Source organism: Nuphar pumila, chromosome 3 (genome assembly GCF_984573655.1).
Source record: "Nuphar pumila chromosome 3, dmNupPumi1.hap1.1, whole genome shotgun sequence".
NCBI lineage: Eukaryota > Viridiplantae > Streptophyta > Magnoliopsida > Nymphaeales > Nymphaeaceae > Nuphar > Nuphar pumila.
In genome coordinates this window covers 116,390,966-116,414,632 of record NC_143251.1, presented here as the reverse complement: position 1 = coordinate 116,414,632, position 23,667 = coordinate 116,390,966, and the positions used below count along the sequence as shown (strand labels likewise).

The following is a 23,667-nucleotide window of genomic DNA, read 5'->3' as shown; positions in this document are numbered from 1 at the left end:
ATTTCGTTCTTGGACTTGTTTTGATATGTCAACCTTTAATGTTAAACAATTTCAATTCAATTATATATGAGTTGATTTTTGGTTGAAATAAATCATTTGTGAATTTTGGATTCCTCGTTTGAATCAATGTTTATGGGTTCAAACCCAAATCTATTAAGATTGAGATTCAATCCTTCTTATGCTGTATTTTGCCTGTAACCCACCCAAGGTTCACTAACTTAGATTAATTAAATGATTCCCGTTGTGCTATTGATTTGATTTTAAAAAGATCAATTATAACAAAAGTTTTAATTTTGTTAACATTTTTAAGTTAAAAAGCTTGGGGCATTAAAATTTGGTATTAAAGCGAGGATAGAGTATGTGGTTCATGGCCCGTCCGAGATTCGCATCGTACTGTAAGTATCACTTTTTGTGTTATATGATGTCACTTGATGATCTAAAAGCTAGTTATAAGAACATAGTGTGAGTTATGAAACACTATAAACGATATACAAGAACTCAGAGAAAATCCTGAACCTAGGTCAAATTTTGCTAGGTATATCACACTTGATTTCACCTAAAGTGTTAAAGAAACTTGATCTTGATGTGAAATCTTGGATTATGATTTGACTTTATTGAGATTTTTTAATTTGGCTGTGATCCTGATTTATATACTAAGATTAATGGATTTGTTACCCGATTTTGTTTTGGTTTGAAGTTTTATGCTAGAGTGCACTAGATGCAGGCATGGTATGTTGTTACGCTACTCATATTGAGAGTTTGCTGAGTATGGTAATGGGTTATGATGGATCCATGGACAAAATAACACATCTACAATTGTTGACCCATGCGTGTTTGGTTTATAGGTGTTAACCCGTGTGTGTTTGGGTGTTGACCTAATGATGTGGTACCATGTTATGGCATAAGTGTGTGATGGCTTACGTACTCCTGAATCATGCATCCAAAATCACATACACTGCACTTAAAATTCTAACATTATGATTAGTGTGATGACCCATCTTCTATTAGTTGAGGTTAATCAAAATTGAAACATGACAAATAAATGTGTGTGATTATGGTATTGTATCCAACAACTATATAGTAAGTCATAAGACATGTGATTTCAAAGGGATGAATATACATAGACCCTACTAAGGTAAAATTTGGGCTTTCTAGACCTGCCTTAAAAGATCAGGTTATTTCTACATTGAACGCTCAAAAGTATTTGAATAAAGAAATGTACTTAGGAACCTAAATCTAGTATGAAAAAAAATACCTTGACTTGTTCTAGTAATCTCTGTGATCAAAATTTTGATGAAGAAATTCTTTTAAGAGGGGTAGAATGTAATACTCGTAAATTTTTTAAAATTTTTAATAGATAAAGAGAAATATTATGATAATCCCCCTTGGTTTTGACCCCTTATTTTTCACCACACGGTTTTCACCCCTTTTTTTCACCCTATGGTTTTTTTATCTCATGGTTTTCACCTCTTGTTTTCTCTCCCTCTCTTGCCTATAAAATGGCTCTCACCATCTCTCATTTTCATATCTCACTCTCTCATCTCTCTCTACCACTCTCGTCTCTTCTCTTTCAAAGGCCATCGCTGATGACTCCCGCTAGTGCCACCATCCCTGTCGCCTGTCTTCTTTCCACCAGCAACATCACCACATGCTCAACGGAGGAGCTGCCTCCTCCCCTTCCACCTAAGCCACTATCATCATCAGACACGCATATCAGTGCATTATCGCACCCACACACATTTTTTTGCTTATGACATGGAATCCAAAGTGCACCCAGAAGCCCTCAACCGCATTCAAACCTTTGGCAAGTGCGACCCACATTGCATAGTTTGAAAGAAAAATTCCCAAGGGTATTTCTAGAATTTTTCTGCTTCGTAAAACTTAACGGGTTTTGAAGTAGGAGAAATACACTAACTCATGTATTTATATGGTTCCATTTCATACAAGTTAGAATAGAGATTTATGCACATGTTTTGAATTTATAGATTCACAAAGAAGTATAATGTCATGTAAATGGTCTTTGTCAGATCATGTTCAGCCATTTTTTTGTTGTGAAAACTACCAAGTCTCAATATAAATCTTTCTAGGTGTTGCATCAAATAGGTAAATACACTCATGTTATTTTTAAAATAATCTACATGCAATCAAAATAAACAAATACACTTAAAAAAACTTGTAATATACGTACTTCACTTTAAAAAAAAGCTTCTTCAGAAAATAATAGTACTTCATTATATTTTGGCTTCGTCAGAACAAATTCTTCAGTCTCAACCATCATAATTGTATTGGGTGACTGGCCATTGACTCCTTTGCTTGCACTGCATTTAGACATCATGAGCTATCTATGATTTAAATAACATACATTATACTTTAAAGACAATAGAAAATTGAGTATATAATTGAAAAAATATTATGTAAACTACAAAGAAGCATGCCATAGACTACTTTCAAAATGCTGCGAATACTCACACATTATTTCATAATCATGTTTCCGCCTATTGTGGCGAAGATGGTGACATATGTTGTACTTGTATGATACCACCTCTTTGTGTCTCATTCTCTGTCTCATCTCCTTAGGTCGTCCTGCTTTCTTAATTGGCGTTGGTAGTAAGACGAGAATAAAGGTCAGAGGAGCAATATGTGAGACATTATCGGCCATCGGATGAAATGGATAAGTGACATATGCAACTCAATACGATTCAACTGTATAGAACTTATCACAATAATCATCTAAAAGATTGCTCTTATACAAAATGCATGTGATGTCATGATCGCAAGGAATACCACTAACCCACCACTCTTCACAAGAGCATTTCATACTTTCAAGATCAACATAATAGTCATACTTCTGGTCACAGGTTTCGTAACGATGGTGGAGGCAATGCACTACTTGCATGCATAGCTTTTGTGCTTCTATTTGATGTTCTTCAATCTTTGTAATTACTTCAGACATCACAATGTCAGTCATTTTTTTTCCATCAGCCCTTCTTTTTTCATAAAGTTTTATCAATATTAGATGAAACTCCTCAATAAGTGGGATTAAGGGGCTTGTCACGTATGGAGAGAATCTACAAATTAAAGCACTCTGCTATATTAGAGGTTAAGCATTCGTACCTTCTAGCGAAAAAATGATTGTTAGCCTAATATATCAGTTTTACCTTATCTGCAACATATTTGTATCTATAACTCTCTTTGCTTTAAAGAATGCAACATTTGTGTATTCCTAACTTTTAAGATTAACCAAAAAAATAATACATTCAGTTCAAGCATAAATTAAAAAGACTATCATCCTTTACCTAAATTTGTCATCTGCATTGGAAGACTGGGTATCATGCAACATCTTGCAATGAAGATCACCGACACTGGTTGGTCCAAGTGGTTCCACATCATTTGCAGTGAACCTCTAATCATTAACTGTTGGGAATGATGTGATGTTTGCCAGATGAGTGAGCTCAATAGTTGGTGGCTAAGATAGATGCATATTATCCATAAGATTTTCATCATTTTATTCTTGTACACTTCTAACAATGTCTTGTACATCACTTTGGATTGTCACTTGATGTTTAACTATGCATCCTTCAATTTCTTGTTTAACTTCGCAAACATTGTTAATTCATGCAGCTTTACTAGCAACTATGTAAATGTTACCCCTATATAACATTGACTATATACATCATTATCGTTCAAGAGATGTATTCGTATATCTTCACCATATAATTTTGAAGTGCACTTATATCGGCAGACCATTAATTGTTTCATATATCTTGTTTTATGAACATTAATACTATAAATTCCTTGTAGCAGTTATTTTTAGAGACTATTATAGATTTTCAAAGGGAATGCTCAGTGCTATAGTAATTTATAAATACTATTTTAACCCTACACCAACCACACAACATATCACTCAGTTAACAACTCTGAAAACCAACAACCCACAATAAACCATAATACCCCCACACTCCCTATTCAATGTATGTACACAGTCAACCTCAATCACATCTAACTAATTGAATGATTCTATGCAATCAACCCTATCCCAAATCAAATGAAGATAAATATTGACAAAACCACTAAAATATTGATAAGTAACAAACAAAAATAAGTAACTATATACGAAAATTCTTAAAGATTATAAACCCTAAACAGTGAATTCAGTGACAAATATTACATGTTTATATAAAGTAACATCCACAATAATCAAACATACATAATAAATCCACAACAACAAAAAAAAAACAAGGAGAAACTACATTGTAAAAAAAAAGCAACAAAACAATAAATACATTGTATGAAACTCACCTTAATAGCTAATTAGAGAAGTGGAGGAGAAGGATATCTCAACCTTGCACGAAATAGAGTGAACAACTTTCACGAGAATCGATGGAAGGGTTGAGGTTCTAAAGGGAAGAGGATTAGGGTTAACGCTCTTTACAGATACAAACGAGAAAAAAAAATATAACCACACAATAATATTGGACAAAAATTCACAAGAAAAAAAGAATTCCATAATATGTGTGCAATGTAAACGAGAAATTTCACAAGGTATGGACTTCCGCAACACTTAAATGGATTTTTGCAATGTGTATTGTGATACTCATATGCAATTTTGTGATTATCGAACTTTTGCAAATTTTATGATTTTTGCAAGTGGTAGCAAAATACTCGTCATGAGTTTTGTAATTTTTTTTTGAATTTCATAATATTTTTTGAATTATTGCAACCTTAGATATGATTTTGTTGACGAGTTTTGTGGGTGTATTATTTTAGCATCATGGCACACAAAAATCCAAAATTCACATTTGCGAGGGGTAAAAATGCCCAAAAAAAATTTGGTACCTACAAAATTGTCTATTTATCAAATTTGGTAAATTATGGGGCAATTTTTGAAACACGTCATTTTTCATTTTCCTTGTTTGCCTTCTTTCCCTTATGAGACTTTCCAAGAAGTTCAATTACCTTTGAATCCATATTGAATCGAAACAATCACCAAGCTGAACATTTGTGATGTGTGCATGACACATGTAGGTTGAGTTTCGATATAGACCCGTCTTTTCCTTCCTCAGTTCTCGAATAGACTCTTGTATCAGTTGTCATGGGCTTACTTTGATCATCATGTGACACCTGGTGATCCCAACCAGGTAAGCCTGACAAGTCTAGAAAAACTAACACAAACACACAACAATGAGTGCAAGATCTCAACGAGGCGCACAAGCGCAATCTCTCTTGCACGTGCATGCACATTCACATGAAAAGAGCAACAAGGTAGAGAGCATAAACTTCTTATAGTAAACACAAGGATGTGCAAAGAGAGAGAGAAGTGGGGACCCATATCACAACATATATGGGGGATCTTAGGACAAAGTCCATTTACATCGCTTAGAGAGAGCAAAGAGGTATTACATCGAGTGAAACAAAATGAAAACTTGGCTGGTTGAAGCAATAACATTGTAATTTAAAATTTGTTTGCTCATCTCTATAACAATTAAAAAAAATGAGTTACTTGCACAACAATGTTATAGTTTTTTTTTGTTGTATATTTACGTGAAAAAAATGCTCTCATGATCAAAGACCTAGCCGTGTTGGCTCTGCCTGCCATACTTATGGTGATGTCCTGGCAATGTAAAACTTTGTGGGCTTACCCCTTGCTCTCAAGGAGTCCCCACGCTTTGGCATATGTAATAAGTGACACCCATGAGATTTGAACCTAGACCGCCTGCCTAGCGGCGTGTGCCACATCCCACTATACCAATGTTGTAGCTTTTCTAAAAGGAATGATGTAAGCACCTTTGTCTCTTTCTTAATTATTATAATCAAACCACAATAAGGGTGAAACAACTTGCCTCTCTCTCTCTCTCTCTCTCTCTCTTTTAATATAACATCTACCCTCCAAAACATGGGTGTCTCCACTCCCCACTCTCTCCTTATTAATTAACTTAGTTAACAACAATTAGTGCTTACCAAATTAATTACTGTCTTATAACAAAACCCTCCACCTCCTATATATTTGCTTGCGTTTGCCCAATTTTGTACAAAAATAGTTTGTCATTTCCTTTCACCGTACATCTCTCTAATTACAAGCACGCAACTTCCTTTCACCATACATGTCTCTCTTTATGAATGGTATGCTGACTTTCTTACCTTTTTTATTACATTTTAATTTGGTAAATATATATACTTTCTTCTTCTTTTTAAGGACAAGTAAACAAGATAACACAATTTTTTTTGCAATGATATTTTTTTTGCTTTTTTTAGTTGCATATTTTAAAATAGATATATAGCAAGTCCAATAAATAGCGTATTCTTTTGCTTTAGTTCTTTTAGTTGTATATTTTAAATTAAAATATAAATAGTGTGTTTTAAACATATACATGTATTTCTATGCCCAACCATTATATGGCGTTGCGCAGGACGCACGCACCAGTCGCAGCTGGCAAGTTCAAGACAAACGTCGTGCGTTCTGCCCACATGGTGCAAGCACAGCCTAAGGGTCAAGCAGTGTGGCTCATTAGTCTTTGAAGTGGCATACGGTGATGTGTCAGTTTTTTGAGCTCAGCTTAGTGTGAAGGTCACAAGTGCTGGACCCTTTGCTTAGGGATGCATACCGAGCTGAGCTAGCTCGGGCTCGACTTGTTTAAGCTCAGCTTGTACTTGTTCAAAAAAATAAATGAGCTGAGCTTGAAAAAGGGTTCAGGCTCGGTACACGTAAACAAGCTAAGTTTGAACAGGTGGTCCAGCTCGAATAAGCTCGGAAAGCCCGATTAAACTTGGCGCACATAGTTATAAACAAAATTAGATTTTATATATGTATGTATTTTATTCATAATGTTAACACAAAGAAGGATCTTACTTAATGAATAAGTCATTGGTCATCTTTGAAAATGGCATGGGTTTAATTTCGACCATTTTTCTCTCTTTCAAAAAAGCATTTGAGACAATTGTTAAAAAATTTAAAATATTTTTAAAATAAAGGTTTTCAGCTCGAGCTGAGTCGTGCTTGAGCTTGACTCAAGCTGATCCTGATCCATGGTTGTTCAAGTTTGGCTCGAGCCGAGCTTGAACAACCAATTTTTCTTTGTGAGCCGAGCCATGTCAAGCCAAGCTTGGCTCAAACCTGGCTCGTGTGCATCTCTACTAGGTATGGCAGTGGATCGGGGGACAACGGGTATAAAACGGGGATGGAGGCGGGAATGATGGTTAAAATTTATTCCCGTGTGAGAATGGACTTACGCTTTCCCCTGCCCTGCCCCCATCCCCATCCCAATCCCGGCCTTAACCTGCCCGGTCACGTCCCTAATCCTTCAAGGAATGAGATCGAGGGGAAACGGTGCTCCGCCTCTGTTTGGACTGGGGATGGAGGACATAAAACAGGAATAGAGGCAGGAGTGGAGGTTAAAATCCATCCCCGTGCTGGGATAGAGACTGGGATGAATGTTCGGATTTGGAGACGAGACGGGGGTGGAGACCTTGTCCCTCACCCGATCAACTGCCATCCCTGATCTCTACCTTTGTTAGGCCTAGCTTGGTTGCAGTAGGTATACTGCAGTGGAAGCATGGTCATAGATCTTGTGATCGGGATTTTTTTGGCAAAAAAATATTCTAGCAATAATGTAAATTTTTTATTTTTCTTTAAATTTGAGAAAGACTTAAAAAAATGATGGAATATTTAAATTTAGAGAATGTATAAAAATATGCGAAAAACAAAAAAAAATAGAAATTTAAATTCCACGAATAAAAACATGTCATTTTCATTTGAAAATATCATGTTTTTGGATTATATCAGTTTTTGAAAATCTCCCAATAAAATCGTCAGATTTTCCAAAAAAACGGCTTCATTTATGACTATGATCGGAAGTTTGGAGAATGGTACGATAGAATTAGGCTAGAAACCTGAAAATGTGGTTTTAGATGCAACTGAACTAAGCTAATAAGATCCCGTTAGGTCTCTAAACTTAGCAGGTGTGGATTTATCTGTTAAAGGTCCAAGTGATTGATGATTGCTCTCAGTGGGATGTTCTTTGGAGCTTTATCTGGTTGAGATTTGAAAAATCACTTAGCAGGTCCAACCAATTTCCTAATCGGATCTTATGTCACCCTAATTGGATCTGGCTAAACGGGCTTACCCGGTCTTTATCCCAATCAAACATGTTAAGGTCCATCATGAGCCTAAGTTGGTTAGAATCTAGAGATGTGAAAGATCCCTGCAACATGGCTTCAACTTACCAAGGTGGCTTAAGATTTGCTCAAGTTGGTAAGCACCTTTGATTCCAAAGCAACTTGGATTTTGTAGGGCAGGGATGATACCCTCATTTTTGTTAGGTTACCGTTAGAGAAATTCAGGCCAATGCTAAGAAAATCACGTATCAGAACCTCGTAGCAATTCTTATTAGAAGCTCGTACCAACATTTTTTTAAGAACTGGTTTCAATCAAAATGTACTAAAAACTTTTGAGGGCTTCCCATACCGGTACCAGTACCCTGTACCCGCACCTGCCTCTAGCAACTATGCTTTAAATTACTGTGTCAGTAGCTTAAAAATGAAAGACACTCGGCACAAGGTTTGGTAGTTATGGGGATGGCAGTCCCACAACCAACTCACCCACCCAAATGTTCTTTCTCCTGACCACAACACACATAAGACGTGCACCATCTACCCAGGGGCGGAGCCAGGAATCTGAACTAGGGTGGGCACAAACGAGATGAACAGCTTGCCATTTGGCTGGGCTCGACTGAGAAATTGAGCTCAGCCAGCCAAGCTATCATCTCGCTCAATTAGGTAAATGAGCCGAGCACGAAGATGGCAAGCTAGATTGGCTTGACTTGTATAAGTCATTTGACATATTATATATTTATATATACTTTTATATTATATATTTATACATATATTATATACATAAAATGCATATTATATATGTTTTGTACATCTATCAAACATATATTTATATGTATTATACATATATTTTATATATTATCAAGTCTTAAAAAACAATTTTTTTTAAGAAGATGAGTCAGCTCGTGATTGGAGGGCAAAGAGCAGGAGTGTAGCCTTAACGAGCCAAGCTCAAACAGTCCAAAAATCTGCTTGTTTACCGGCCCTTAGCAAACCCCTTTGTTGGGGAAGCAGATCAGGTCATGCTGAACATAAGCGTTTTTGCTCATGCCGACATCGTGGCCATCTGATTTACATTTTAAAAAGCTCAAAAGTCAACAAAACCACGTGTCATTCATCCAAAATGCAAACAGACGGCCACGATGTCGGCATGAGCAAAAACGCTCATGTTCAGCATGACCTGATATGCTTCCCTTTATTAGGGGGATTGTTGGGTTGAGAGAGAGAGAGAGATCCGGTGGGGGGAGGGGGCGCATAAAAGATCAGCCGACCCCCACCCCCTTATTAGGGAGTTTTTGGGTATGTGTCTCTGCCACTGCATCTACCTCAATCCACAAGTGTTTCTCAAATTAGAGGGAGATCCTTAGATATGAAAACAGATCCTTTCTACCCGGAGATTATCCAATTCAGCAGGGAACTTCTTCAACAGAAAAAGAGAACAGATCCTTCCCCATCCAATTTCAAATCCAAGGGTTTGGCCTTTATCCAATTATACCAAGGATTTCTTTTTTCTTTTTTTAGATTCCTTGTTTGAATAGCCTTGGATTTTGGTATGAGGACCACACCACCTCAAATCCTCCGATATGAGTCAAGCACCCTCTGATGGTTCTTATGGGGTGCAGTGATGCACCCACTTATCTAAAATGCTGGCACAAACTGGGATTATCCTGTTTTTCTAGATAAGTAGTGCACCCTAACACTCCCTTTTAGGTGTCTACAGTGGTGACTGAAGTCTCCAATTCCACCTTGGTTTGCCTCCATGTTGAGCATCACGGCACCCTAATTTGGCATTGTCATCCAACCCAAAGTTTGTCCTATGTCACAAAGATATGTGGACAACCTTATGAGTGACACGGCTTCTAGTCCCCAAACTTTTTGAAAAAATGGAACACGAGGACACATATTTTATTTTTTAATTAATAAAAATATTTTTTGATATTTTAATTTATAAAAACATATTTTGTAAAAATATAATTAAAATACTAAAAACTATTAAATTGTGTCAGCGTATCATAGAACATCCACTTGATATCAGTAGGGGACACGGGGCCAAAGTGGCATGCCCCTGTGACCTAGAGTTTTGACAGAGATGAAAATATGTTTTTATATTCTATTTGGTGGGCCCATATCAAGCCCCAAGCCAAGCACCCAGATGTTGTTTGAGGCAAATTAGACTTCAATCAGAGAGAGAGAGAGAGAGAGAGAGAGAGAGAGAGAGAGAGAGATTTTGTAGGGATAAGAATCTGTTGGTGTTGGTTGAGGCACATCAGATTTCAATCATTGAGAAAGAGAGAGAGAAGGCATATTAGATTTCAATCATTGAGAGAGAGAGAGAGAGGTATTGGGGCCAATGGGGCTACTTTTTCAAAGTTATATGGCCCACACTGAATCACATTTGAGCTATATAACAATTTAATCAAATCAAACACATAAGTAGGAATAAGAATCTATGCTTTTGGCTCCCCCAAAAGTCCCCAATGGGATAACCTCAAAGTCCGATCAAGCCAAGAATTCGGCTTCCTTGTTCACACATCTTTTCACTTGTTCTCATCACTTTTTCTTCATAGGGATGATTTTTTGCTTTGCAAAATTCTTCCCTATCAATTCCACCAAGTGCCTTCCACAACTCTTACTACACAATTAGAACCAAATAACTTGAACTTTAAAAAGCAAATTAAAATATAATATTGTTATTAAGATGTAAAGGAGATTAAACATGAGACCCCCCTCTCCTTTCTTGTGTTAGCAAATTTTTTTTTTGGTTCAGGCTACAGTTGAAAAAATTACATGAAGGCTGTCAAGGGTTTGGGAGTATTTGAAGGATTAAAAGATTGGATTATATATAAAAATAAGTAATGCCAATTATGACTTTTAAAAGAGATGAAAATAGGTTGGGTATGGGTCGTGTCATTCTTGACTTGACACTGTATCCAACTTTTGAAGAGTGGGTTCAGTTTCAGGTCAAGATCTAACTCAAACTTCACAGAGGAGTCCCAAATTCAGTAATAATTTCAGTCTTTGTGGTATTGGATATGCTGAAAATAGGTAAAATTTATTTAATTTTCATGCCAAAAAGTAAAATTGGCTACATAAACCCATTTCTAACTCCATATATGACTGTATTTGCTTTGCTCGATTCCAACTCGAATATGATCAAGCCCATAACACACACACAAACTCATACATACATACATGCATACATTATAATTTTTTTATAGGTGCATTTTTTCAAGATTTTTTTTTATATTTTTTGATATTTCAAAGTTTTGATTATTGTTCTTGTCATGCCTTCAATGTCATAGGGATATCTAGGCATCATGATGTGACACATGGACAGCCAAGTGACATGTCATGACAAGTCGACCACTATTTTTTAACATGTTTTACAGTAAATATATTTGAATATGTTAATATGTTAAATATAGATTTTATCAATTAAAAAAATTAGGCTCTCACGTCCTAGTTTTTCAAAAAACATTGTGTATTGTATATGTATCTATGTAACATAGCTTTCCATCTCTTATAACTATTTGTTACTTTTTCCATGCATAAAATACATTGTTGGGAAACAAAAAAACCATAGGGATGCTTATGGTTGCAACTAAAGACTCATATTTGCTTAAATTTAGAAAAAGTTGGGGTCTTTCAAAGGCACTACTTTGCAGTCAAGTCTGTTGTTTGTACCTGATTTAAGAAAGTGAATGTGAAGGCTTTGAATCCCCTCAGGTTATAAAAGCTTGGGAAGAGGTGAAAGTCACTCTTACCACTAGGATTTGGTGATTCAAACTTGCTTCACTTAGGCCAAGTTTGAAAGTGGCAAAATTTTTTGATAAAAAAGCAGAATTTTCATATGAAAAGTATGGGTCAAATGGTTGAAAAGATTGCACAAGTGTGAACAAATGCCAAAGAAAAATTTCTCCACGTCCCGACATGAAGAAAATCTTCCTAATAACAAAATTCAGTATGGGACATGTTGAAAAGACTGCAAAGTGTGAACAAATGACAAAATTTTGCTTGAAAGATGGAGTTTTTCAACCCGGACCACTTTCATTGTGCTTTTATCACTAGGACTGAAAGAAGTGCAGGTGATCATTGAGCTAGTGTCAATTTTTTGGATTTATAACCCGAAGAAACCGCACCCCGCACAAAGACCTGGTCGCACTGGCTCAGCCTGCCATACCTATGATTGGTGTGTCGTAGCATAAAACTCCAAGGCTAGGACCCCTGGCCCCGGGGCCTATACTACACGCTGGCATGTGCAGAGGAGCGACCCCCATGGGAATCGAACCTTGACTGCACTGCCTGCCTAGCACCCAAGGCTCTACCCCCACTATACCAACCCCCCCATGGGGTGAACTAGTGTCAAGTTCCCATCAAAGAATGAACCTAAGGAGGTGGGTCTTGATGAGTTGGATAGCAGATCAGAAGAAAGAGTGCAGGGATTCCATTGATTCAACCAGAGGATGAAAGCTTTCTACCTTAAGTCCTGCCTTGGAAAAAGTTTTTTTTTACTAGTTTGAAACAAATTTCCACTTTTCACTCTATAAAAAAACCATTTTCCACATTTCTTATTATATTCTTTCCTTTTTTATGTTACTTTTGAACAGGCCCTTAACATTTTTCATGGAAGGTTCTTTATTGGGAAAATACATAAATGTTTGGATTCAGTTAAATTATTCCACTGCAAGAGCTTGACAAAGCGAGCGAGTTTGCAAGCTCTGCACCAAGTAGAAAGAGATTGAGGCAAGAGAAGAAGACGGGTTATAACCTCTCCCTCTTATTTTTTTCATTTCTGTCTTTCCCTATGGATAGGGGGTGGCAATCGGGTCGGGTTGGCAGGTCGTGTCGGCAGGTTGACGGGTCAACATACCTCAACACGAACCCGACCCGTTTATTAAACGGGTCGGCTGTGGCAAACACGAACCCGACCCATTTATTAAACGGGTAACCCGACACGACACGGTTAACCCGTTTAATAAATGGGTCGGGTCGGGTAAAGGGGTTGGCGGGTTAGCGGGCGGGTTGGCAGGTCGGGTTCAGGGTTGTACATTGAAAAGTTTACGGGTTGGTGGGTTAGCGGGTGGGTCTGGTTCGGGTAAACGGGTGGGTTGGCACGGGTCGGGTTCGGGTAAACGAGTTGACCCACCCGCCTACCTAACCCGTTTATTAAACGGGTTGGCGGGTTGGCATACCCCTAACACGAACCCGACCCGTTTAATAAACGGGTTAGGCGGGTCGACCCGTTTACGACACGAACCTGTTTAAGCCAAACCCGAACCTGGCTAAGAAGCAGGTTGGCGGGTCGTGTCAGAAATTGCCACCCCTACCTATGGAGTCAAATTATGAAGTGTTTCACACCGTATCTTTCCCAGCTGACTTTTTTGGTGCATCCAAGCGCATGAAAATTATAGTAATTTTTATTTATGCAATGAACTTGTGTGGCTAAATAATTTTCTAGAATTCCTCTTATGGATATTCTAAGCTTCAACTTTCATTCAAACCTAGCATAAATCTTTTTTTTTGGATTTATAACCCGAAGAAACTGCACCTGGTACGAAGACCTGGTCACATTGGTTCAGCCTGCCATACCTATGGTTGTCCTCCGAGGCTAGGACCCCTGCCCCCCCCCCCCCCCCCCCCCCAAGGGCATATACTACCGAGCACAAATCTTGCTTTTGTAATTTCCCATATAGTGTCGGAAAATTGTACATGGGTTTACATAAATCTTACTCTCATATCATGAATTTCTTACAATCTCTACATATTACCAAAGTATATATCCTGCAATAAATGGAGAGAAAAATATGATTCTTGAAAATGAAATAAACTGTTTACATACAACTAGACATGTTCCCAATGTGATCTCAACATATGATCATTTGTTAAAATCAAATAAGCTACCATCAAAGTTGCTGTAAATGCTAATTAAAGTAGATGTTATGCTGATTGAATGACATATCCCCTAGAGATATGGTACCATATACCCTAAGCTGTTGCACAGCGGTCTTGATGCCCTCAACACAAGGGAATTTAGGATGGTGGGGAGGGCATGTTGCTATAAAGTACATTTGTCATTTTGATTCTCGAACTGCAAAACATTTAATTACGTGATCCAAACAGGGTTTGGGTGACAGGATGTCCAAATAATTCATGTTGGATCAATCTAGTTCTCTATGCCCATGACCCAAATCCAAACATCCTAAACAAATTTTTTTGAATCCAGCAATAACCATTTTTAAGACAAAGTTTGGACCTCGGACTTGAGTGAGGCAATTTGCTCAGCCGTATGCATACCAGTACCAAATACCCATTTTGAAACTCGTTTGAAAATCATAAATAGAAGTATCTAGTGTTCAGAAAATATCTGTTTCATGTGATTTGGCCTTTGCCTACGTCCACGGGAGGAGGACACTACAACAAAGCAGTAGATTAGCGACGACCACATTCCGTCGCTAACCATGTTAGCGACGGATTAGCAACAACGCGGCGACAATATGCTTACGTCGCGAATATTTCGACGCTAACTGACGACGGAATAATTCTGTCGCTAATTGCGACAGAATAACGAGCGCTATATTCCGTCGCCAATCCGCCTGTACTAAACGGCGACCACGGCTTGGCGACGGATTTAATTCCGTCGCTATGCCGTCGCTAGATTAATATGAATAGCGACGGATGGTTCCGTCGCTAAGCCGTTGCTAGATTAATATGAATAGCGACGGAATCATCCGTCGCTAATCCATCGCAAAAACGAAAAAAAATAAAAAAAAAATTATTTAAAAATTAATTACCGAGAACTGTACAATTTCTATTTCCTGTACAATTTATATTTCCTGTAAATAAAAAACAAACCACACAAAAAAATTCATATAACAAGTATCTATAATAATTAATCGTTCCACCTTAAAATTAAGAAGTTTAATTATTTACAATTCAACAATTACAATTAGGAAAAATAAAAAAAATAGAACTTCTTCAACACAGTCCTCTAATCATCGCCAAGATTTTGTGCGTCTTCTTGTTCATTGTCTTTATCTGTCCCTTTAGCTCCACTACCCTGATTATCGCTAGCAGCCTACACAAGAAAAGAACAGTCAGTATTGATAAACAAAATATAATGAAATAAATTGCACACTATATGTGATTCTATCATGTGCTCATGTGTGATCTAAGGCAATAAAAAAACTCTATATGTGATTCTATCATGCTCATATGTGTGCTAAGACAGTCAAAAAATTGAATATGTGATTATAGCATGTTCATATGTGTTCTAAGGCATATAAAAAAACTCTATATGTGATTCTACCATGCTCAGATGTGCTTTAAGGCAGGCAAAAAACTATATATGTGATTCGATCATGCTCGTATGTGTGCTAAGGCAGTAAAAAAATTAAATATGTGAATATAGCATGCTCATATGTGCTCTAAGGCAGGCAAAGCCAAAAATTTTATATGTGATTCTATCATAAATGATATATAACATGTTCATATGTGTTCTAAGGCAGTTAAAAAACTCTATATGTTATTATAGCATGCTCATATGTGTGCTAAGGCAATCAAAAAACAGAATATGTGATTATAATATGCTCATATGTGTTCTTAGGCAGTTAAAAAACTGAATATGTGATTATAGCATGCTCATATGTGTTCTAATGCAATCAAAAAAACTTTATATGTGATTCTATCATGCTCATATGTGCTCTAAGACAGACAAAAAGTTAAATATATATATGTGATTCTATCATGCTCATATGTGTGCTAAGGCAGTCAAAAAATTGAATATGTGATTATAGCATGTTCATATGTGTTCTAAGGCATATAAAAAAACTCTATATGTGATTCTACCATGCTCAGATGTGTTTTAAGGCAGGCAAAAAACTATATATGTGATTCGATCATGCTCGTATGTGTGCTAAGGCAGTAAAAAAATTGAATATGTGAATATAGCATGCTCATATGTGCTCTAAGGCAGGCAAAGCAACTTTATATGTGATTCTATCATGCTCATATGTGTGCTAAGACAGTAAAAAAATTGAATATGTGATTATAGCATGTTCATGTGTTCTAAGGCATCTAGAAAAACTCTATATGTGATTCTACCATGCTCAGATGTGCTTTAAGACAGTCAAAAAAACTATATATGTGATTATACCTGAGAGGGACCTGGAATCGAAGATCCCCTATCCTGAACAGCGGCCTTGATCTCATTTCGGAGAAAGGGGGCGACGGTGTATTGGAAGTAGTTATTCAGTGATTCATTAATGATCTCGCGTACATCATCACCGGAAAGAATAGTCGGCTGCTTGGAGCTTATGTCGGCGCAAGAAGTCGGTGAGCCGTAACTGGAAGAACCAATAACTGGTGAAGTGTTCATATTACTCCCAAACCCGAACACGCGACCTTTTTTGGGTTCACCTGCTGCAGTCACCTATGCTGTAGGATCAAATGATGGATGCTGAGTAGCGTCTTCGCCATATCGCTCTACCATCTGTTGCTCATATGCCTCCTACAAAATAATGTTTAAAGTATTCATTAATAATTAATGATAACATTATGATAACTTGCATATATATTGCAATGATTATTAATAGAATTAATACATACCGTTGTCGTTCTCGCCTTCTCTGATACGAAGACTCCCGTGGTCTTCCGTTTATGTGTTTCTACAAACACATCCTTATATGGTACACTGCCTCCTTTTTCTGCTTCCTGCGAAGTTAAATGACAAAAGATTTAGTACACAAGTTTGCAACAATACTTATAAAATTAATATTATATATTGATGAGTTACCATTTTCTTTAGGTGGCTCCCAAATGTCTTAGATCCACCTGTGTGTAGATGGGCTTCGGGCATCTTCGATCGATTTTGTGAAGCCTTCGCAGAGCGATTTTTAAATGCATCTCCCGCCCACTTATCGCACATTTCATCCCAATAATCTCTCCTGATAGTAATAGGACCATGGCCCTTCCACAGTAATGGATCATCTACTACGCCAGATGCTTTTTTTGCTGCAGTCTTTATAGTGTGCAGCATGTCTGCAAATCGATTGGCAGCCACCTTCTGCCACACCTTCCTTGCATCATTTTCTTCCACCGTAGTTGCAAAGCGATTCGAAGTCTACAAATATTTTCAGAAAGTTAGTAGACATTGCTTAAATAAATTAAATATGAAACACATTAACTATGAGGAACAACTGTATACCATGAATGATGACCACAATCTGTCTAACACCTCCTTTGGGTACTCTTTCCATTGAGCAACTGGTCCTGGTAGATGTTGAAGAAGTGAATTCCTAATCTCCCGTACTACTTCTTGTGGCTCAAACCTCGTGCTGCACATGAATTGTTACACAATAAATATCAATATAAAATATTTAAAAGATATGCAATAATTGAAAACAAAATACTTACGGTCGATTATCGATATACACTATTCGAATGAGTCTTCTTGTGCCAGCCTGAGAAGACCCTGTTTCCTGTGTTGGCTGTTGACTTGTGCGATCAACTGGTGTAGGTGGGTCGTGTACAGGCGCAACATCATCTGTAAAAAAATACATTAAAAATTCTCAGAATGTGCATTTGAACTAATCAAGCATCTAATTAGTTATATGATATACCTATCACAGGAGCCCGTGAAGATGAAGGTTGAGCCTGGCTACTACTGGATGAGCGACCACTATAACCTCCACGAACCATATTCTAACAAATAACATATGTCATACAATACATTCAAATAATTCACATCAAGTATTACAATGCATTCAAGTCATTCACATCAAGCATTGCAATGCATTCAAATAATTCAAATCATTGACATCAAGTATTGCACTAATTCAAATCATTCGTTAATTGCATAAATTATAATATATTCAGATAATTGAAATCATTCACATCAAGTATTACAATGCATTCGAATCATTCGTATCAAGTATTACAATATATTCAAATAAAATTTTTAATCATTCACACCAAGTATTGCAATACAACTCACATCAAGTATTGCAATACCCTTGACACACACGCCACTATTTATCGTTGATTTGTTTATACCGTAGTCTTTTGTATGGAATCGATAACCATTTACGATATACCCGTTGTAGCATTGCACAACTTTGGTCGGACCATTTTCTAAATCACATATTCCTTGATCTTTAACATCACCATTGCGAACCTACGCACAAACATAAACAATGATTGTGATCACGATCAATTAAGTAACTTAGTGTTGTTTATAAGTACAAAATTTATGTTAGCTTCTTTACCAACTGTTTCAACCACTCCACAAACTTAGTTTCACGTTCTTTTTGTACTTCTGCATCAGTGAGATGTGAAACTTCGTTTCGCAACTCTAGATCAAATCGTCTGCAAACCACAAATACTTATATTACTGAGTCATGTATCCACATATAGAACATAAAAGGATTTATAATTGAGTTGCATATACATATACTTACTTGATGTATGGGTCGATCGCTGAGCAATTAAAAAGAATATAGATGTGTGCTGCATCTTGCTCTCGATCTGTCAATAGCCTTGATCGGCAACTACCAAATGCATGCCCAAGTAGTTGAAATATCGACAGCTTGTCAGCTACAGTTACTTGTTCTCCATCATCGTTACGGGGCGGGCATGTGTAACGTGTTGGAATATGAGGTTCGAAGTACATAGATGAGAAATTTGAAATCTCTTCTAAAGTGTACGCCTCACAAATAGAGCCTTCTACTCTTGCTTTATTACGAACCTTTTTTTTTAGGTCGAACATGCATCTGACAAGAATATACATTTCAAATTTTAAATATCTATCATTAAAGAGACAAATATAAAAAAACATATACCTTTCAAATGGGTACATCCATCGATATTGCACAGGGCCACCAACCCTTAGTTCATATGGCAGATGTATGATCAAATGTTCCATAACATCGAAAAATGCTGGCGGAAATATCTTTTCTAACAGACAAACAGTGGTGATGACAGAGTCCTCGAGATTCTTTACATCTGATACAATGACCTCCGATGCGCACAATGTTCTGAAAAATCCGCTCAACTCAGACAATACCCCCCATATAGGTTTGTCTAACATATCATGGAATGCTAGGGGTATCAATCGTTGCATAAAGATATGACAATCATGGCTCTTCAACCCATATAACTGTCCATCGTCAATCTTCACAGCCCGAGCAATGTTAGAGACATATCCATCTGGAAATCTCAGTTGTCTCAACCATTGACATACATGTTTTATTTGATCAGGTCCGAGCACGTACTTCGCCTTTGGTTTCAGTACTTTGCCATTATACTCTTTGAGTTCCAATTCTGGTCTTTTACATATTAATTTTAAATCCATACGGGCCTTCGGATTATCCTTCATTTTTCCTTTAATATTCATTACTGTATTGAACACATTATCAAACACATTTTTCTCTACATGCATCACATCCAAATTATGTCGTATCAATAGGGTCGGCCAATACGGTAGTTCCCAAAAAATAGATTTTTTCGTCCAATTGTGTTCCTTCCCAAATCCACGGAAGGGTGTAGGACTGCGGGCATCTGTTAATACATCTGGAAAGTATCGCAATCTTCTTAAAATCTCTATGCCAGACAATCTTGAGGATGGACCTTCCGTTTCAGTTGTGCCTGCTGTAAATGCATTCTTTTGACGTCGGAACGGATGATCGCTAAGTAGAAATCGACGATGGCAATCAAACCAGCAAGGCTTCCTTCCATGCCTCAATCTAAAAGCTTTGGAATCCTCCATGCAGTACGGACAAGCCAACCTCCCATGTGTGCTCTAACCAGATAACATACCATATGCAGGGAAGTCACTGATTGTCCATAGAACAGCGGCCTTCATGTTAAAATTTTGTTTTTTGTGGGCATCATACGTGGTAACACCGTCATCCCACAGTAATTTTAATTCATCAATCAATGGCCTTAGATATACATCAAGATTTTGGCCAGGTGAGGTCGGACCAGGGATCAACAGAGACAAGAAAAGATTCAGACGTTTCATACACAAGCTTGGTGGAAGGTTGTATGGAGTTACAAATACTGGCCAGCATGAGTATGGAGTTGATCTACCCCCAAATGGATTAAATCCATCTGTACATAGACCGAGTCTAACATTTCGCACTTCCATTGCGAAGTTCTGATGAGTACGATCAAAGTGCTTCCAAGCTTCAGCGTCAACAGGATGCGTGATCTTGTTTTCATCGTGTCGAACTTTATTTGCATGCCATCTCATGTGTTTAGCTGTCTTTGAAGACATATACAATCGCTGCAATCTAGGAGTGATAGGAAAGTAGCGGAGCGATTTGTATGAAACTTCCTTTGATCTCGTGCTACCATTGCCTCTTGTCTTTGGCTTGAACCGAGGATGCCCACATGACGAGCATGATATGTCGTTTTCCTGCTCCTTGAAATACAACATGCAGTGATTTGGACAAGCATCAATCTTTTTGTAACCCATACCTAGAGCGTTGATCATAACTTTCGCACGATAGAAATTTTGTGGCAATTTCTCATCTTTAGGCAACATACTCTTCACAATCATGCACAAACGGTCAAAACATGATTGACTCAAATTATACTCGGACTTCAAATTCATTAGTTGAAGAACTGCAGACAAGATAGTGTGACTCTCACAACCGTTCCAAAGTGGCTCATCAGCATCTTTAAGTAAATCATAAAATCTACTAGCTGCATCGTTTGGTGATTCTTCATCTACGGCAGTTTTTACATCACTAGAACTCATAGCAGAACCCAGTTCTGTTCCTGCAGCATCAAATATCAAATTCGTATATGGATTATCGTGCACCACATTCACCCGTGCATCAAAATCGTTTCTAAATTCTTTTCCATGAAACGTCCAGTTCTGATAATCACTCACAAAACCCTTCCTGTATAGGTGATGTCTAACGCCATGAGGTTCTACAAATCGATTATTCTTACAAATCTTGCAGGGACACCTAATCCGACCTGTGGGATCTACCGTACTGACACTCGCCGTTGCAAATTCAATAAAACTATCGACACCATCCATATATTCATGCGATAACTCATTGTCCACTATCCTACGGTACATCCATTCACGGTTTGCAGTCATTCTGTCGTATGATGTTACGAATAGTATCCTAACGAATTAAGAAAAAAACAATCAGAATGCTACGATGAAGAAAATATCAAATTTATCATGCAATATACTATGTCAAACAATAACAAGAATTTTGATGCATGCATTGATAACTTAATATTTTCATGTGCAAACTATTAATGACACGATACAATCATTTGAAGCATGCTTTTATTATAAAATTTCACATGGAAGTCAAAATCAAATTGAAAGTAACTACATGCAAGCATGGATACAATTACATCAAACATTGCAATACATCATAATCATTCATATCAAATAAATGGCAAACATGTACCTGCAGCAAACACACTTCAATATCTCACTAACTACTACCATGCTTAGCATGGACTCCGTACTCCAAAAATAAGAACACTTCCATATTTCTACATTAAAATCATGCTCAGCATGATCTCCGAACTCCAACAAAGCAGTCCTAGATATCAACAACTAAGTGAGTGTGTGAACAATAAAGTGCTGCATTCAATAAATTAAATAACATGTGATACGTTTGCATCACTTACTCACCACGGGTATTTACCCGATTTGCATTGGTTTTGTCATTTACTTACCACAGGTGGCCGAGCACGAGTTGGTTCCGTTGAAAAATCTGCACAAAAACAAAACAAATTAAGTAACAAACTAACTAATCATGAAACAAGATGAAACACTAACTAAAAAAATTAAAACAAATTAAAACAACTCTAACTAATTGAAAGAAGAGAAAAGAAAAATAGTATATATGTTAAGCCAAATCTAACTAGAAGATGCTAATTTAACAAACCAGCTATAACATGTTGAACCAGTCGACTAACATAAAGTCATAGACAATTTCTAATCTGAACTACTTAGCAAAGGAATAGTAAATCAATCAATTAGTTTACTAGAAAAGATGTGAACTCCGTTTAACCACCACTATCATAAAGAATTCAAATAGCCCTAATCTAACTAACTGATTGTGAGAATATTAAATACCAATCTATCTAAGAAAAATATAATTATAAAAGACTAATAGATTGAAATACTCTAACTAACCAGATTTCAAGAAAACAAATTGAAGTAAAACTAACTACCAGTAGACATTAACAAACTAACAAATTGAACAACATGGACAACTTGTATATATACATTACAAAAAAAATTTCAACTTAAAATCCATATGGACAACATATATGCAAACTACACTTAAAACCATATGGACATCTTATATACACATATTACAATTTTTTTTTCAAGCTAATCACATTGACAACATAGGGATCACATAATAACTTTTTTTTTTTTAAAAAGAGATCACATGGGCAGCATAGGTATCCATAACAAAAATTCTTTTCAAAACAGATCACATAGGCAACGTAGGTATCTCATAACAAATTTTTTTTCTTCAAACAAACACATAGGCAACATAGTATTCCTACTAAAGATTTTTTTTTTTCAAACTGATTTACATAGGCAGCATATGCATTAAAAAACAGATTTTTTTGAAACCAATTCACATAGACAGCATAATATATCTCATAACAGATTGTTTTTTTCAAAAGCAATACACATCGGCAGCATGTTATTCCTACTACAGATTTTATTTTTCAAACGATTCATATAGGCAACATAGGCATTCAAAAACAGAAATCTTTTTTTTTTTGACAAGTCACTTAGGCAGCATAACTTCATTACAGATTTTTTTTTGACAAGTCACATAGGCAGCATAGCTTCATTGCATATATTTTTTTTGACAAGTCACATAGGCAGCATAGCTTCATTACAGTTTTTTTTTTTACAAGTCACATAGGCCGCATAGCCTGAATTACAGAAAACTTTTTTTTTTTTGACAAGCCACATAGGCAGCTAAACGCAGGGGGTCGACCCCCCCTGCCGAAAACGCAGGGGGTCGACCCCCCCTGCCGGAAAGCACGGCAGGGGGTTAAACCCCCTGCCTTTCCGGCAGGGAAGGGGGTTAAACCCCCTGCCGGAAAGGCAGTTCCGGCATGGGGGGTTGACCCCCTGCCGTGCCTTTACGGCAGGGGGGGTCGACCCCCTGCGTTTCCGGCAGGGGGTCGACCCCCCATGCCGGAACTGCCTTTCCGGCAGGGGGTCGATCCCCCCTGCCGGAAACGCAGGGGGTCGACCCCCCCTGCCGGAAACGCAAGGGGTCGACCCCCCCTGCCGGAAAGCACGGCAGGGGGTTAAACCCCCTGCGTTTCCGGCAGGGAAGGGGCGTACCCCCTGCGTTTAGAAGAAGAAGAAGAAGAAGAAGAAGAAGAAGAAGAAGAAGAAGAAGAAGAAGAAGAAGAAGAAGAAGAAGAAGAAGAAGATTACCTGCGCGTCGCCGGACAGTGGCGGGAGGTTGACGGGGAGCGGCAGCTGGCGAGCGGCGGCTGGCGAGCGGTGGACGGGGAGCGGCGGCTGGCGAGTGGCGGCGGCCGAAC

The 23,667-nt window shown here is 37.6% G+C and overlaps 1 protein-coding gene across 1 annotated transcript; it reads right to left on the bottom strand.

Annotated features, from left to right (window-relative positions):
• Positions 1 to 14,989: 14,989 nt before the first annotated feature.
• On the bottom strand, positions 14,990 to 16,520 carry LOC149843400 (uncharacterized). Its single transcript, XM_090001818.1, has 2 exons — positions 16,259 to 16,520; positions 14,990 to 15,181 (listed from the first exon to the last, which is right to left on the bottom strand). The coding sequence occupies exons 1-2, from the start codon at positions 16,478 to 16,480 to the stop codon at positions 15,095 to 15,097; spliced, it is 309 nt and encodes a 102-aa protein (XP_089857944.1). The 5' UTR covers positions 16,481 to 16,520; the 3' UTR covers positions 14,990 to 15,094.
• Positions 16,521 to 23,667: the final 7,147 nt, after the last annotated feature.

Coding starts and splice junctions, on each gene's coding strand:
- LOC149843400 (XM_090001818.1), bottom strand. CDS start 16,480: ATGAACACTTCACCAGTTATTGGTTCTTCCAGTTACGGCTCACCGACT. Junction 15,182..16,258: donor CGATTCCAGGTCCCTCTCAG/GTATAATCACAT, acceptor TTTCTTGTGTAG/GCTGCTAGCGATAATCAGGG.